This window comes from Geotrypetes seraphini, chromosome 16, assembly GCF_902459505.1.
Source record: "Geotrypetes seraphini chromosome 16, aGeoSer1.1, whole genome shotgun sequence".
Lineage (NCBI taxonomy): Eukaryota > Metazoa > Chordata > Amphibia > Gymnophiona > Dermophiidae > Geotrypetes > Geotrypetes seraphini.
Genome location: NC_047099.1, coordinates 53,732,932 through 53,749,779, shown reverse-complemented (window position 1 = coordinate 53,749,779; position 16,848 = coordinate 53,732,932). Strand labels below are relative to the sequence as shown.

The window sequence follows — 16,848 nt, the reverse complement described above, 5'->3', positions numbered from 1 at the left end:
TCGGTAATTACCGGTATCCAGTTCAGTTAAACCCAACTATTTATGTGGTCCTTCTTAAAAGGCAGATTGTGGTTGAATGTTACCACTCTGTGATCTTCTAGTTTTTGGACTATATTTTGCAACTCAGCCATGCTAAATTTTCAGAGGGGACCAATCCAGCCTGAGCTAATGGGGCTGGGGTCATTTTGAAAAGTATCTTCAGCATGTCCCGTGCCTTTTCCTCCTTTCTATACCAGGTAAAAGAGTACGAGGAGGAGATACATTCCCTCAAAGAGCGTCTCGTAAAGTCCAACCAAAAGCTGGAAGAGTATGAAAAGCGTTTGATGTCCCAGGAGGAGCAGACCAATAAAATGCTCTTTCAGTACCAAGTGCGGCTGGAGCAGAGCGAGAAGCGTCTGCGGCAGCAGCAGGTAGAGAAGGATACGCAGATCAAAAGCATCATAAACAGGTTAGAAATGGTAAATACTCAGAGTATTCTTTTCTCTTAGGGACTTTGGGGGAGGGGTAGGGAATTTGCATTTCAAGGAAACATCAAAAATCAGCTTTTAGTTTACCTACCTATTTGCTTTGCCTTCAAACTTGTGGTATCCATCCGTCTACTTGTGCTGTACTAGCGTGGACCCACAAGGGGGCTCTCTGAACTGTAGAACACATTTATGCCACAAAATTTGGATCCTAGGGGGAAAGTAAGAATATTAATGTGAAGCATGGTATATGTGAGTAAACCAATATATTATGCTGTATTTTCTTTATTGTTATCAATAAAAGATGAAATAGAAATAAAAACCTTAAAATAGTTAAAAAAGACAGGGAAGGTGGAGGACCATATAATTAATATTAAGGGGGTTGATATTGAAAGCAGCCAACATCAAATACTGGTCATATAAGAGAATTTAAAAATGACATCACAGACAATGGCTAAATTTTGGCCATATAATCAATACACAGCCAAAATATATCTGTTCAAATCAGAGCAGAATGAGAGGCATCTCTGCTAAAACCTTCCTGTACTTACCACAACTGAGTAGTAAACTCACTCCTACTCAGAATAGAGTCCACCTTTTCATGATGTAGTCAAATATAATTGAGTTTTATCAGAAAGGCATTGATTAAAAGCTGATATTGATGGTCTCTTAATGTAAGATTATGTTGGAACATCATGTGATGTTTCTTGATCGCAGGGAGGGGGGTGGGTGGGGGGGAGATGTAAATGAGCATAGAAGAGTCTACCAGCAACTTCTTAAGACTTAGTAAAAAGTCAGTTGAAAAGACTCTGGCTCATCTTACTAACGTATTCCTTAAAGTTTAAGACTTTGATTGCAAAAAGAAGAATGTGGAAAGAGTGAATGATATTTGATGAGTGTAAAGGAGGAAATACTGAATGGAAGAGCTTGGAAAAAAAGGAATGTGTAAGCAGGTTCATGGAACAGGATGATTATTTGGAAGGAAAAACTGTGTGGCAGACAATAAGTGGTGTATTGAAAATGAAGGCTAGGAGGGAGGATTGACTTTGGAAAGGACAAATGTTTAGGAAGAGATGGATGGTGGAAGGGGATGATGTAGGGATAGAAGAGATGGATGAAAAAGGGAAGGTTGGATGAGAAGAGTTGCATAAATGTGGAGAGGGAAAAGTTGAATGGATGAGAGTTGGCAAGGATGAAATGCAGGGTGAGTGTCATAAAGAAGAAATTGGATAGTTGAGTGTATGGAGGAACAAGCTGAATGGATGAATATTGGGAGGAAAGGATTGTATGGGGAGGAGAGATGAGTGGTTAAATGTAGGCATGGTAGGTGAATGCAGAGATGGAGGAATTATATGGAAGTGTTTAGATATTGGGTTCTAATGTAGAGCGGTTTGGTGAAAACCAGAATGATTTTTAAAAGGGGATCCATAAGTAGGAGAATTTGTGGTCACTCCTTTCACTTTCATGCAGGTTGATGCTTGTCGAGGAAGAGATTCGGAAGGACCACTCGCACGACCCAATCGATCCCAAACGGAGACTTATCGACGCTCAGGTGGAAATTACAATGTCATTTTTCTTTTCTGTGTCCTCATCCTCCCATCTCACCGTGTCTTTGTCTTTTTACATCAGCGAGAAGCATGTTTCATCCCATCATATCTCTGTAGGGGAAGGTGTGACTCACTGGTTGTGAGATCAAATCCCGGTGCTGCTCCTTGTGACCATGGGCAAGTCATTTAATCCTCCAATACCCTTTGAATATCAGCTTTGAAATTACCAAAGCCACAAAAAGGCAGTATACAAGTCCCCATTCCCTTTCCCCTTTCCCTGTAGTAAGTAGGGCTTTTGGTCAGGTGATACACACCTGTAGAAAGTGCTGGCATAATTTCTACCACATTCTTGCATTGCCTTACTGGTCTCTAAGAGAATTATGGCCCAGACAGAGCTGTGTCTCACAAAGCACAAAGCCCTGAGACACTCTTATTGATTCAGGCTGCCTCCACTGAAGCTGGTGAGAATTGGCGATGATGATAGCAGCATGGACTGCAGAGTCTGTGAATGGATGTAGTACTGCCTGCCCCTTTCTGTTTAAAGAGACAGGCCAGCAGGGAGTAGGCAATTCTACATCCGTTCCCAGACCCTGCTGTCATTGCTACTCCTCACCAGCTTCACTGGATAAGACAGTTGGGTCAGCCAGAATTAATGAGAACGCCTTGGAGCCACATGTTTTGTGAGAGATGGCTCTGTCTGGACTGTGCTGCCACAGCTGTTCAAGACAATATGAAGAGACATCGGTGAAGAACAAGACAAGTGAACAATAGTTATCCTTAGACAAGCAGGCAGCATATTTTCACAAATGCGTGAAGTTATCCTCGGAGCCCCAGTACGGACAGTGAAAAGTCTAGTATCACTTTGGGCTCTCTTCACTTTCCTTGTTAAATCTTTGTGGGGTTTCATCTTACTAGCATATTGTTTTGATAATATGTTTCCCCTTGCTGTTTTTACTGATTTCTCATTTTAAGGCTTATTATGTTACTTTTTCAGTCTTCAGAGAATAAAAATAAGCCACTATGTTGTTCTGATTTTATGTTCCATAGCAACGGCTTCTCTATGATAATTCTTTTCAAGAAAATCCTTTTATTTGATTACAAAATTCCTTTCCCTTCTCATTCGTATCTACTTAAGATAGGACTGATTTCAACTGTTCGTTGGGTCGGCTGCTCCATAAAGGTGCATTAGCCAGTAGCATTCTTATTTGGTTGTTGAATCTTTTGGGCATATCCATCGCATATATTTAGATTCAACTGACTCTAGGAGGTCATTTATTATCTTTCAACCTCCATGAACATAGGTTTTATTGGATTTTTCCGTTTACTTCTAGTGGAACAATAGGGTTCCATTCTTCATTTTCTCCATTAGGTTCCTTCCCTTGTCTCCGCGATCTCGCATCAGACATTAGATCTAAGTTTATGAGGCAACTCGAGTTTTTCTCAGTTCTTGGAATCCAACTCTCCCTCCATCCCTTTTATTCGAGCTAGGGAATCCCATTTGTGAGAATATGCTGTCTGTTTGTCTAATGATAAAGCACAGTTACTTACTGTAGCAGGTGTTATCCTGGGACAGCAGGCAGATGTTTTCACAACCCACCCACCTTCCCTAGTAGGCTTCTTCACTTGGGCATCGAACTGACGACCTCACGAGCTGGCGTCAGGTGGACGGCACTCGTGCATGCGTGGTGCAGACAGTCTAAAAAGCTTGCTAAAGCTTAAAGTGATACTACACTTTTTACTGTTCGTACGGGGGCTCTGTGGGTGATGTCACCCATTTATGAGACTATGTGCCTGCTGTTCCAGGATAACACCTGTTACGGTAAGTAACTGTGGTAAGTGAGGGAGACCTCAAGAGATAAAGAGACAAGGGAACAATGGAGTGGAAAGGTAGAGGATGAAGGAATAAGGAAGGAAAGGAAAAAGGATGAACTAAATAAAAAAGATTGAGGAAGGGACAAAGGGAATAACTTGAGAACATGTGATAGAGTACTGGAAAATAAAGGAGATAAAAGTAGAAGAGAAGGAAAATGAAGAATGATATAGTGGAAGAAAGATGGAGGAATAGAGAAAAAAATGATGAAGGAGGAGCTGAACAATGTGTGAGAGTGGATGGGAATAAGCTGTATGTGTGAGAGAGGGAGGGATGAACATGTTAGCAAGATGGGAATGAGGGATGTTTGAGAAGAAAGGGAAGGGAAAGGGACATAGGTAGGAAATACTGTAAAGAGAAACAAGTTAAACTACCAAATAATATTTAAAGAAATAGGACAGGCGCATGGGATCAGCAAGAGAAGAAAGGGATGAGGAAGGAAATATCTAAAAGTAAATGTGAGAGAGGGAGGAAAAGAAATATGGAAATCAGAGAAGAGATGTAATAAATGGATAAATAAAGAAAAGAGAAGAAATAAAATGTAAAGTATAAATAAAAGAATAGAGATAATATGAAAGAAACTGAAGTGAGATCAGAAGAAAGGAACTAGAAAGCAATGAAAGAAAATTTGCTACACAGGTAAACTGATTTCAATATGCCAACAGTGGGAATGTAAGTGTATAGCATTTCCTGATATCACTATATTTTGCAAAATTCATTTCTATTCTGGTGTTACACTGCATGCAAGTCTGACTTTTTTTGAAGTTTCCAGTTTTGGTTTTCTAATTTTGTATTCGATGAGAGTATGGTTATGGTCCATTTTTGACTTGTGTGAGATATTTGGGTGGAGTTTCTGTTTAGAGATTTATAGCTGTCCTCCTTAATTCTGTTTTCCCAGTAAGAAGGATGTATTGGTTTTCTAGGGACTGGTGAAATGTATGCAATACCGTCTTCATAATTTGTGACCAGTTGCAGGGGTTGATACTTGTTAGGAACACACAAACACACACACTTCTCAGGAAGGCTGACTCTGAACTCTGCATATGACCACCGGTGACAATTGTACACTGCTTTGATTTACTTTGAAATAAAGTAAACTAACAAGTTAAGACCCCACTTCATGTGTGCGATATCACTGAGAGTCCCGGTTATCATTTTTGTCAGCATCACTAAGGCTTCTATCCCAAAACACTGTGGGGTTTCTTCTCACAATTCTGCATATGTCACATAATCATGGGAGGATACTGCCCCACCATGTGATCTCATGGACCCAGCAAACCAGCTTACAGATTTATGGACTATAAACGAAAGAAAAAAGAAGAAGCCATCTGCAACCTATTCCCATCCCTCTGCTCAATCTCAAGAGGGCATCAATGCTTCCCAAATGCCCGAGAGAATAGAAAGATCTTGAAGTGAGTTCTAGAGACCTTGCTGCTTAAGTAATGTGGCATAACATTCCAGAAAGATGGGATACAGTGGGGAAAAAAGTTAAGAACATAAAAATTGCCATAGTGGGACAGACTGAAGGTCCATCAAGCCCAGTATCCTGTTTTCAACAGTGGCCAACCTGGCAGAACAGTGGCCAACCTGGCAGAAACCCAAAGGGTAGCAACATTCCAGAACTAAAATTGTGATATCACAATGCCTAAGAGCCAACCTCACAAGTGATGTCACAATGACTTGATTGTCCTAGACTCGACTCACGTAAGAACATAAGAGTTGCCATACTGGGAAAGACCGAAGACCCCTCAAGCCCAGTATCCTGCAATGGCCAACCCAGGCCCTAAATACCTGGCAGAAACCCAAAGAGTAGCAACATTGCAGAGCTGAGATTGTAAGGCCTCATTCCACCAATGCCTAAGAGCCAACCTCATCAGTGATGTCACAATGGCTTGATTGTCCTATATTTGGCTCACATAAGAACGTAAAAGTTGCCATACTGGGACAGACCAAAGATCCATCGAGCCCAGTATCCTGTTTCCAACAGTGGCCAACCCAGGTCCCAAGTACCTAGCTAGATACCAAGTAGTAAAACAGATTCTATGCTGCTTATCCTAGGAATAAGCAGTGGATTTCCCCAAGCCATCTCTATAATGCCCTATGGACTTCTCTTATAGGAAATTATCCAAACCTTTTTTTAAACCCTGCAAAGCTAACTGATTTCACCACATTCTCTGGCAACAAATTCCAGAGTTTAATTACACATGTGAAGAAATATTTTCTCTGGTTTGTTTTAAATCTACTACTTAGAAGCTTTATTGCATGCACCCTAGTCCTAGTATTTTTGGAAAGAGTGAACAAGCGATTCACATCTACCCTTTCCATTCCACTCAGTATTTTATGAACCTCTATCATAGCTCTCCTGAGCTGTCTCTTCTCTAAGCTGAAGAGTCCTAGCTTCTTTAGCCTTTCCTCATAGGGAAGTCATCCCATTCCTTTTATCATTTTTGGCACCCTTCTCTTTACCTTACCTTTTCTAATTCCACTATATCTTTTTTCTGAAATATGGCAACCAGAATTGCACAGAGTATTCGAGGTGCAGCCGTACCATGGAGCAATACAAGGGCATTATAACATTTTCATCTTTGTTTTCCGCAGGTTAAGCTTAGTTTATTTTATATAGATACTTTCTGTGCCGCCTTACATTAAAAAAATACTGTGAATGAGAAGGTTGTGTAGAATGGAATGGAATTAATAGATTGGAAAAATGAACAGGAAAACCTAAATAAATGATTTTATGTACTAAGAATAAACTGTTAAACCAAACTCTAAAATTGATTGGAAGCCAATGAAAGGAGACCAGTAAATGGCTAGTCAGTATTTTAAGCCATATTCTGGAAGAGTTGAAGGTGATGGAGAGAAGCCACCCTAACTCCAAAAATATAATGAATTACATGAAACAAATCTAAGTGGATCCGGACGATGTAATAGGCCAAAGCAACAAAGTAAAGAACAGCAAGTCATTTGGACCAGATGGCGTACTCCTCAGAGTACTGAAGAACTGAAAACCGAAATTGCAGAGCTACTGTTAATAATTTGTAAATTATCATTAACACTATAATCTGTCATCCCTGCGGAAAACAGTGATGGAGTTCAAAAATGCATGGGATAGAGACAATGGATTCCTAAATAGAAAGGGGATAATATTGAAACAAAATTCAACAACTATATGTTCATTTATGATACGCAAGAGTGATGCTTAAATGGCAGCTCCAGCAGTGGTGAAGTAAAGCCAATTTATTTATTCATTCATTTTTCTATACTGTTCTCCCAGGGGAGCTCAAAACGGTTTACATTAATTTGGGCACTCAAGCATTGTTCCCTGTCTGTCCTAGCAGGCTCACAATCTATCTAATGTACCTGGGGCAATGGGGGGATTATGTGACTTGCCCAGGGTCACAAAGAGCAGCGTGGGTTTGAACCCACAACCTCAGGGTGCTGAGGCTGTAGCTTTGACCACTGTGCCACTCTGGAAATAAAAATGTAGTAAAAGTGAGCCAAGTCTAGGGCAATAAAGCCATTGTGACATCACTGATGAGGTCAGCTCTTAGTGGTGGAATGAGGCATTATGATGTCACAATGCCAGCTCTGGTTATCAGAAAATGAAACTTTTCACACTATTTAGTTATTCAGTTTTTATATTGTTCTCCCAGGGGACCTTGGAATGGTTTATGTGAATTTATTCAGGTACACAAGCATTTTTCCCTGTCTGTTCCTGCAGGCTCATAATCTACCTAATGTACCTGGGGCAATCGGGGCATTAAGTGACTTGCCCAAGGTCACAAGGAGCAGCGTGGATTTGAACCCACAACCACAGGGTGCTAAGGCTGTAGCTTTAAACACTGCGCCACACTCTCCCCTTCCCGTTGAACTTTTACAGGCTGTGTTCCATATATGGCAAGATAGGATGGGCTGGAGTAGGTTTGTTTGTTTTTTAATTGAAATTATTTTACTATGTTACATTCACATAGTAAAGCTATGGATCCAAAATGAAAATAATATACAAACAACTTAAGTTTAAATAAACTTGCAAATCCATCTAGCCCACATTATTGGAAGGAAGCAGCTCATTAATTAGAAACCAGCAAAGAAATAAAAAATAAGGAGGAATGGGGGAATCCTCCCCCCTTTCTATCCTCATTAAATTCAAATGAGCGCTATGAAATATTTACCCCATTTTTAAAAAACAAAGCAGGTCAAGTTTTATTCCCTTTAAGAAACAAATCTAATTGAAGCGTGTCCCCAAAAATATAATATTTGTCTTGGATATGTAGTAGGCACTTACAGGGGAACTTAAAAAAAAAAGCAGCATCCATTTCAAGAGCCTTAGGTCGTAAAGCCAAAAAGGCCTTCCTCCTAAGCTGTGTGGATTTCGTCTCTCTATTTCAAAAGGAAAGTCTCAAAATAAGAGCTTTGTCTGACTCATTTAAACAAGTAATTAATAATGTAGCTTGGGTTTGGATCAAGTCTTGGGTATCTTCTAAAAATTTTGTCAAGTCAAAATCCACTGTACTCATTTGATCTAAACCTCCTTCTACTGGAAATTTTTTATTTTGGGGTATATAGTAAAAATTTGAAAACATCATTGTGTCTGAATTTGTTACCCCAAGTATCTTCTTAAGATACTTCCTCAGAAGTATCTCAGGAGATAACAAATGAGTCGAAGGAAAATTTACAAGCTGTAAATTCCTTGCCCTTGCCTGATTTTCAATCATCTCCTGCTTATAATGAATGTATTCAAAGAATTTTTACTAGATGCTATCGAGAAAGACTGCAAATTATTTGTCTGTTTTTCCATCAAAAACATACATTTATCTAGATTCCCAATGTTAGCATCTATGTTTCTCAATTTGTCTACTACTTCCTTGGAAAATATCTGTACCTGATTTGTAACTTTTTCAACATTACTTCCATCCTCGTATTTAAAGTCCACAAATCTTTTAAGGTAACTTCCTTAGGGTTTTCTTCCAAACCGTCCAGCTGGCTAACGGATTCAACAAAAATTTACAGCATCTTAGAAAATACAATCTCCAAAGCCAGCTGAGGGTCAGAAGTTTCCAAAGAAGCTGCTTCTGGGCTATTTGGCTCTAAGCCTCTAGGAAGATCAGAAGGGAGGGGAGAGGTATGATCTGGGGTGCTTAATGAAGCTCCTGAAATTGAATCAAGTCTGTCCAGAAGTTTTGGAGTCCCAGGTAAAGTCAAATATTTATCCATAGGTCCTGTTGTTACCGGGGTTGAGACTCAAAATTTACCCTTACGTTTACCCATAACAAAACACAATATATTCAGATAAAAATACTTGTGTTAGACTTATCTCTAGTATTTGCTGCTCCAATAACTCCAGTGGCTCCCAAGGGGCTCAAAGGGGACATGACCTGCCCCTCAGGGCACGCCCCTTCAGCCTCGCCACAGGAATGAGCGAGTTCTTATCTCCCAGGCTCAGGACCGATGGTAATTGGTGTCCTTAATGGTGCCTGTTGGCAATAGGCACTCGAATTATCAGGGAAGCACTTCAGAGAAGAAGCAGGCAGGTAATGTAACAATATGGCAATTTCAAAAGTCTCCACTCCTTAGTTTGTTCACTGTGCTTTCCAGGAGATGCTTCCTCTGGCTGGAGTAGGTTTTGATGGCAATTCTAGTAATTGCGTACTGAAAATGGTAAGGACGGGTCAGAATCAAGAATTCATATTTTATACCACATTTATATCATATGAGTGCAGGTCTTTTAAAACATCTCTGGGAATATTTAAGACATCTTATAGTGGAACTATAAGTAAAATGTAATAATGCTACTTTATTGTTGGTTCAATATTGCTTTGAATAATGAATGTGACTGTTAGGCAGACTGGATGGACCATGCAGGTCATTTACTATGTTACTATGTCATCGTTAAAATTGTCTGTGGTACCTGAAGATTGAAGGGTGGCCAATGTAATACCTGTTTGTAAAAAGGGTTCCTACAGGTAATCTAGCAAACTACAGACCAGTGAACCCAGGCAAAATGGTAGAAGCTAATATGTTATAAAGAATAAAGGGTCTCTTTTATTAAGCTGTGCTGGAGGTTTTTAGCTTGAGCCGGCTCGTTAAATACTCCAACGCTCATAGAATTCCTATAGAGCAATTACCTTGCCAGGCCACGCTAAAAACCTCTAGCGCAGCTTGATAAAAATGGGGGAAAGTTACTAAATACCTAGACAGACATGGTTTAATGGAACAAAATCAACATGATTTAGCCAAGGAAAGTCTTGCCTCTCTAATCTGCTACATTTTTTGAAAGTGAATAAATGTGGATAAAGGTGAAGCAGTTGATATATAGAGGCTTAATTTCAAAACGGACATATAAAATACCATAGAAACCTTTGTCTGTCTAAGTGCTTTGAAAATGAGCCCCGTAGTGTATCTAGATTTTCAGAAAACTTTTGAGAAGTCCTTACTTTTTTTTCCATTATTTCAAAGTATCTACTTGTTTAAGTAAAATGGAAGGAAAAGAAAAAAATAAAGAAATCGAGCATGATGGTATGTTTTAGATAACCCTATATAGAAAAATATCTGACATCACATATTGGAAAAATATTTCAATTCTCCTTAGACCACCTTTACTGGTAGGAATGGAAGAAAGACAAGGATTTCTTATAGTAGAAATTTAAAAAACATTCTTTTATAAGAAAGGCTTAGGGCCTGTTTTACAAAGCCGTGCGGCAACAGCCCGAAACCCTTTAAATCTCTATGGGCTTCGGGGCCGCTAGCGTGGCTTTGTAAAACAGGCCCTTAATGTGAATCAACCCCAGCTAACCTTATAATTTCCAATATTAACGGCCCCAAAGCCCATAGAGATTTAAAGGGTTTCGAGGCTGTTGCCGCACGGCAGCCTCTAGCGTGGCTTTGTGAAAGAGGCCGTAAGTTTTCCTTTAAGGAAATTGCTTCATATCAAGTAAGGTCCTCAACTGATCAGAACTAACCCCTCCCCCCCACACACACACACATTTTGTTACATCAAGTTTTTATGTAAACCACTTAAATACATTGTGATAAAGTAATTAATCCAATCCAGTCCAATAGGGAAAAAGGGAAATCAACAAAATCCTTTAAAAAAGAACATAACCAGGCACCAAAGGGGAAGCATGACAGAGTGAATTTGAGGCCACCCAGAGAACCATGACATGTGCTTGGGTGCACTTTAAAGAAGCAAATGAATGAAGTCATCTCCATGCATTCCAGTGGGTGAAGCTTGACTAGAAGGAGAAACCAGGTTAGAGGACTCCAGGGATTGTAGAGGGCAGTGCAAAGCTGTCTTAGAGAGCAGGAAACCAGGACAGAAGGCTGTAAAGAGTGACACATGGCGCACAGGACAGGGCACCACAGTACTCTGGGTATGTATGAGATGCTTGCTGTTGGGGGTTAATTTTACCATGTATGTAAAATTACTATAGTACAATAATAGTGTACAGAAGTGATGTATAATTAATGAACTGTATGGAAAAAATATCTACAGACATACACATACTGATCAGAAGTGAGCTCCTCATCATGTCTGTTCAGTAATTAAAATAACAGATGAAAATGCTTAGCAGAATCAGAATGGGCTGGAGATACACAATGTATTTTCATAGCTTTGGGCTGAATTGCTGGCAAATTTGCGATCAGGTTTTGCACTAGACTAAAGAGTTTGAGGGGGAATAGGAGACATCATCATCCAGTGTCTTATCTTTCTACTGTATTTCCTCTGTCATATCAGCACATCTGTCTCTTGTCTTTGACGCCTCATTTCTCATCCTCTTTAATGAATTGTTCCACATTCAGTCTCCAGGTAATAGAGTAGCTAGCACAGTGGTTCCCATGCTGTAGGTTGGATCCTCCAATGATGTCATATTGTCAGTAAATGGGGAAACAGACACAGGACTGCTTCCCCTCCCCTTGGACCTTCAGTGTGCCCAGTGGTGGTAGTAATCAGTATGGCTTCTAAGTCAGTGAATATTCACAGGCCACAAGCCCTCCTCCTGTGTGGGCTTCCTGTTAGGCTGGACTGCAATCTGCGAGTACACACTGACCACAGGATCTCAACTGTTGCTACTGTTCTGTCGCACTTTGATAAATAGACAGCAATGAGGGAGGGGAGGAAAATTAAAGTTTGCTATTTTGTTTTCAACCTCATTTGGGGTTACAAGATTTTTTTTTAAGTTTTAAAATGGGGCTATGTTAGATAAAAATGTGGGAACCACTAAGCTAGCAGAAAAGTGTCTGGAATAAATAGCCTGCTTAGCTACTGATATATCTAGAGTGGAATCAGCTATGACTTGCACTATGCCCAGCTGCTAAAACACATGTAATGCAGCCAAGTGTTCCCTGAAACATCTGGAATAGATTTGGTGAAACAAATAAAATTAAAGTGTTTGTGATCAAAGGAGCAGAAAATCTGGAATGGACATAAGTTGAGATGTCACTTCAATATATGCCCACACCTTTGGGAGCAGCATTAACATTTACTCCACCCAATTTTACCACAAGCATGAAAGCAATTGGAATTACCCTCTTATACACAAAAAGCTTCTCTCTGGATTAGTATTGAGGGTAACAAAGCTGAGATTACCATGTCTCTCCAACCAGAAGACCCCCCTTAGAGTATTTTTGAGGGTGACAGTCCTGGGATTGCAATGTTACAACAGCTGGAGGTTCCCCATGGACAGAGTCCTGGTGCTGATAAGAGGTTAGTGTTCATTCATTGAAAGAATTGTTACCATCTTGCATTTCATGTGCTCTGAAACCACAGTTACTGGGCAAAGAGCATTTTTATGTGAGATACTGTAGGAATGCTGTCTGACTGGGAATCTAATCAGTGGTGGTCTTCATGATGTTATGAGAAAAAAAAGCACATAAATCCTGATTTCTGGTTTCTTGTGGGGAGAAGCTCAATCATTGGTCCTTGGCTATTTTCCAACTTATTGTTTCTTGATAGAAATACTTGGCATACTAAAGTTTTCCTCCTTTAATATTTCTGGATTAAACCCTTGACCCCCATAATGTCAGGTCACATGGTGGAAGAGGGTGACACTAACACTAATGTTAGAAGAGCTTTGTCTGGGTTCTTTGATAATGCCGCTGTTTTGCTGTACCGTTAATAAATAAATTTGTGCTTGTCGGTCTCTTTGCAGGAGAGGCAGCTTTCCTCCATGGGTGCAGCAAACCCGCGTCTGACAGGCTCGATGATGACACAGCCGCCATGGAACGGGATGATGTCGGCGCATCCGCATCCGCCTCTGCCGCCTCGACTCCAAATCACCGAAAATGGCGAGTTTCGCAACACAACTGACCACCACTAGCCACACTGCTGGGCATGCTCAGAATGATGTCATGAACAAAGGGGAGGGGGGCGGAACTTCCAAAACAAAATGGCTGCCTTCTGACTGGAAAGACTATGTTGTCTTACTACTTGTCTAAAGAAGATGTAAGCTACAGCTCTCCAAAGATATGGCTTTCTGCAGAATATACAGAGAGGTCTCTGATGTATAGGGAGGGGACATGGCTTCATCTCAGATCTGCAGAGAGGTCTTTGATGTATGATGAGGGAACCTGACTTCCTCTTAGATCTGCACAGAGGTCTCTGTTGTATGGTGAAGGAACATGGCTTCCTCCAAGATCTGCAGAGAGCTCTCTCTAATGTATGATGAATGGGATGTGACTTCCTCCCAGATCCTCAGAGGTCTTTAGTGACATTCACATGAGCTCTGCAGACAGTCTTGGGGCATTTCGCCTTTATCTTCCTTTGCCTGAAGATAACTTATATGGCTGTGAAATGCCCTTATGAGAGAGGAAGGGGCCCCTATTCATCTCACAATATGGATTTTGTGCAGACCACAACATTCCTAGGCTGGAGCCATTTGAAAGCATTAAGAACTCTGCTTTCTGGTGGAAATATTTATCCTTCCCACCGCCCCGTGCCCTAGGCTCATGATTTTCTTTCAGTCTTCACTGGGCATGCCCATTACTACCCCACTATCTTACCAGCAGCTGCCATCCCACCAAAGAGGCCCTCTGGGAGAGAGAGGCAGGGCCCTCACAGGGAAGGAGGGGGCTGCTTCTGTTCATAAGGGATTCAGAAAAGGTGGGTACATGTGAGTGTTGAGACGGATGAACCCGCCAAATCTGATCCCTGTCAGCGCTGTTCCATTTCAAATCAATTTTCCATTCACTGTCCTGGGACCTTCCAGAGCACTGATCTTCTGCAATCTAGCAAAAACCACCCAAATCACGCCCCCAATGCCTTTATCCTCAGGGTGAAAGGTTGAGATAGCAGCACGCCCACCTCGGAAAATTCCAACCCTGCAGCTCTTTTCCCGGACCCTCACTTAGGTCGGGAACAGGCACACATCAACTTTTTTTTCTCTTGCTTTTCTTCTCCCAAGCACAAGCAGCGCCCCCTACCCCCACCAAACTTTCCCCTCCCCACCCATGGCAGAGGGTGGCCCAATCCAGGGCTGACTCATCCCTAAGGAGGGAGGCGTGGAGGTGACCCGTGTCTCACCGTGGCTGCCTGTTCAGCCGCTTGATGATTGTTACAAGGCAAAGTGATTGTATTGGTTGTTTTGATGTCCTGTGTACATTTATATTTAACAAAAGAAGAACAACTTTAAAAAGAGAATTTAAAAAAAAATGACTAAGCGGACTCTAAATTACAATTATATTAATTGATCCTGTTCTTCTTTTCTCTCCCCTCTTCCTGAAGTTTTGGTATCTCTGTATCCCTTGACACAGCCTTTCTTTTGTCACCGCTCTCTCTTTCCCTTCCCCCTTCCACTTTTAGAAAATGAGACGTGTGCTTTCCAAACACGCTCTTTCTGAGTTATATAAAAGTGTACATATGTGAGGCTGAATTCCCCCACAGCTCGCTGTCTGTTGTAATTATGGCACATTTGTACTGTACATATCGATTGCAATTCTGTATATACGTCCTGCCTGGCCCAGAGTCTCAGGTCCTGGAGGGGCGACGCCAAGGGGGAAAGTCTGTGTGTGCGCGTGTGTGTGTGTCTCTCTCTTTCTCTCTCTCTCTGGCTCTTTTTAGTCTGGATTTTCTTTCTCAGTTTTTTTTCTTTCTGGGGTGTGTGTGCTGAAAAAAAAAAAAAGAAGAAAGAACATTTAATAAAAAGCAATTGTTACCTTTTACTTGCTTTTTTCTCGTGCTACTTCTTCCAGTTTTCAACAGGCATAAAGGTTGCCAAAATTGAAAAATATATGTATGTAAAAAGTTTATATCTGGCCAAATTAATATATTTCTTAATCATCAAATTCTTCTTCCTCAGATCTGAAAACAATAGCATCGCCAAAAAATATAAATAAATCTTAAAAAGCTTTCCAGTGATAATCTGAAGGAAAAAGTTGAGGGGGGCGATCAAAAGGTAGAATTTTATGGCTCATAATGACTTTTCAAGTAAGGCATTCCACCACCATCACCTCTGCAGTACATATGGGCTAGTAGGGATGAAGCTTTTAACTGCTAGAAAGAATGTTTGGCTTTCTCATGACTTCAAACCATCATTTTTGTACCAGTAATATGAAGTGAGGGGAAAGCCATAGATCAAGTGGGGTCTGTTTAACTGCTAAAGGAAGTAAAGATTAGCAAAAATGATTTCTAGTGCAATGTGTCTAATGTTCCCGAATGCTAGGGTTATGAATCTGAACCTGCAAGTTGCTTGCAGAATGCTGTCAATCATCTTTTGAACTCCACCTCCTTCCCAGGGAGCAGCTCCTGCCCCCTCAGTTCTTTTTTCTGAAAGCAAGTTGCTCAGAATTATTTCTGCTCTGCTTTGTGGTTTTATTATTTTCAGATTTTTTTTTCTAAGTGTTCGGTTTTAGGCTCGTTGGGACTTCTGCTTGGGAGAAGATGCAGACACGTGCTGTGGAAGTCTGCTGCTAACAGGAACAGCCCTTAGGGACACCTAGCTAGCCAACCTACTTTTGTATTTTTTAAGCTCAGAGGGCCATCCCTGCATAGTTGCTTGCATTCCTGATTTATCAGGAGTTTGAGTGCAGGCTGATTTGCTCCATCCTAACTTGGCTGGGCTTCAGAGTGGGCTGACTGCGTGGTCCTCTCCCCTTTTGTGTGGCACAAGGTTTTCCAGGGGGTTGAGGCTCAGTCCAACCTTGGTCAGACTGGCAGCTTGAAGACCAAGTTGTGATGTAAACATAAACATCTTGGATTTTAAACTATCTTTTTTTTTCTAAAGCCTTCATCTGCCTCAAAACCCCTCGATTTTACTTAAAATCGACAGGGATGTACCCCTCAGACCTTCCTACCCCTGTATCATGCCAGGTTTGCTAAGAGCTAAGAAGCCTTTGACAGTAGCAGTCTATGCCAAGGCCTGGAAGTCTTTTCTGCACTGGTGTGCTTTAGATGATGTAGAGCCATTACAAACTCCGATTTTGGTAGTCCTGGACTTTTTGCAAGAGGGACTTCAGAAGGGGAGGAGGGAAGAGGTCTCTGGTCTCTCACCTGGATGTCGCCCAGTTCATTAAAGGGTCTCTTTGGTTGCACCCTCTGGTGCTTCTCCCTTTCTCTTCCTGGAATCTTAACACTGTATTTATTACAGGGTCTTAGTAAAGCTCCATAGGAGTCCTTACAGGCGGTTTTCCTTCAGGATCAGCAAGGTGAGTTTCTGAGTTCCAAGCTCTTTCTTGCAGGAAATGGTTCCTTAAGTTTATGGAAGTAGGTCTCTCCTTTTGCATAGTTCCATCCTTCTTATCAAAAGTAGTCTCGGTCTTCCACATTAATCAGGAAGTCCGTTTGCCTGCTTTTCACCTTACAGGGTCTAAGAAAAAGGATAAAGCGTTGCATTTGCTGGATGTCAAGCGAGTGCATCTCTGGTACTTCGAACTTACCAATGAATTTCGCGTATCGGATCACCTTTTTGTTCTGACCAGTCATGCCAAGGAAGGGAGGCCGGCGTCTAAAGCCTCAATTTACAGATGGATTAAA

General features: G+C 41.1%; 1 protein-coding gene across 16 annotated transcripts in view; it reads left to right on the top strand.

The window, feature by feature from the left end:
- The window catches only part of SYNGAP1 (synaptic Ras GTPase activating protein 1), a 134,457-nt gene that overhangs the window by 97,616 nt on the left and 19,993 nt on the right, over nt 1-16,848 (top strand). For 5 of the 16 annotated variants that reach the window (XM_033923710.1, XM_033923699.1, XM_033923714.1 and 2 more), the window contains 3 exons: nt 237-458; nt 1,935-2,016; nt 13,032-13,166. In XM_033923710.1, the coding sequence (XP_033779601.1) occupies nt 237-458; nt 1,935-2,016; nt 13,032-13,166 (439 nt within the window). Of the gene's footprint in view, nt 1-236; nt 459-1,934; nt 2,020-13,030; nt 15,039-16,848 lie in introns of those variants that run through there. The other 11 variants (XM_033923708.1, XM_033923700.1, XM_033923711.1 and 8 more) reach the window with 9 other exon arrangements.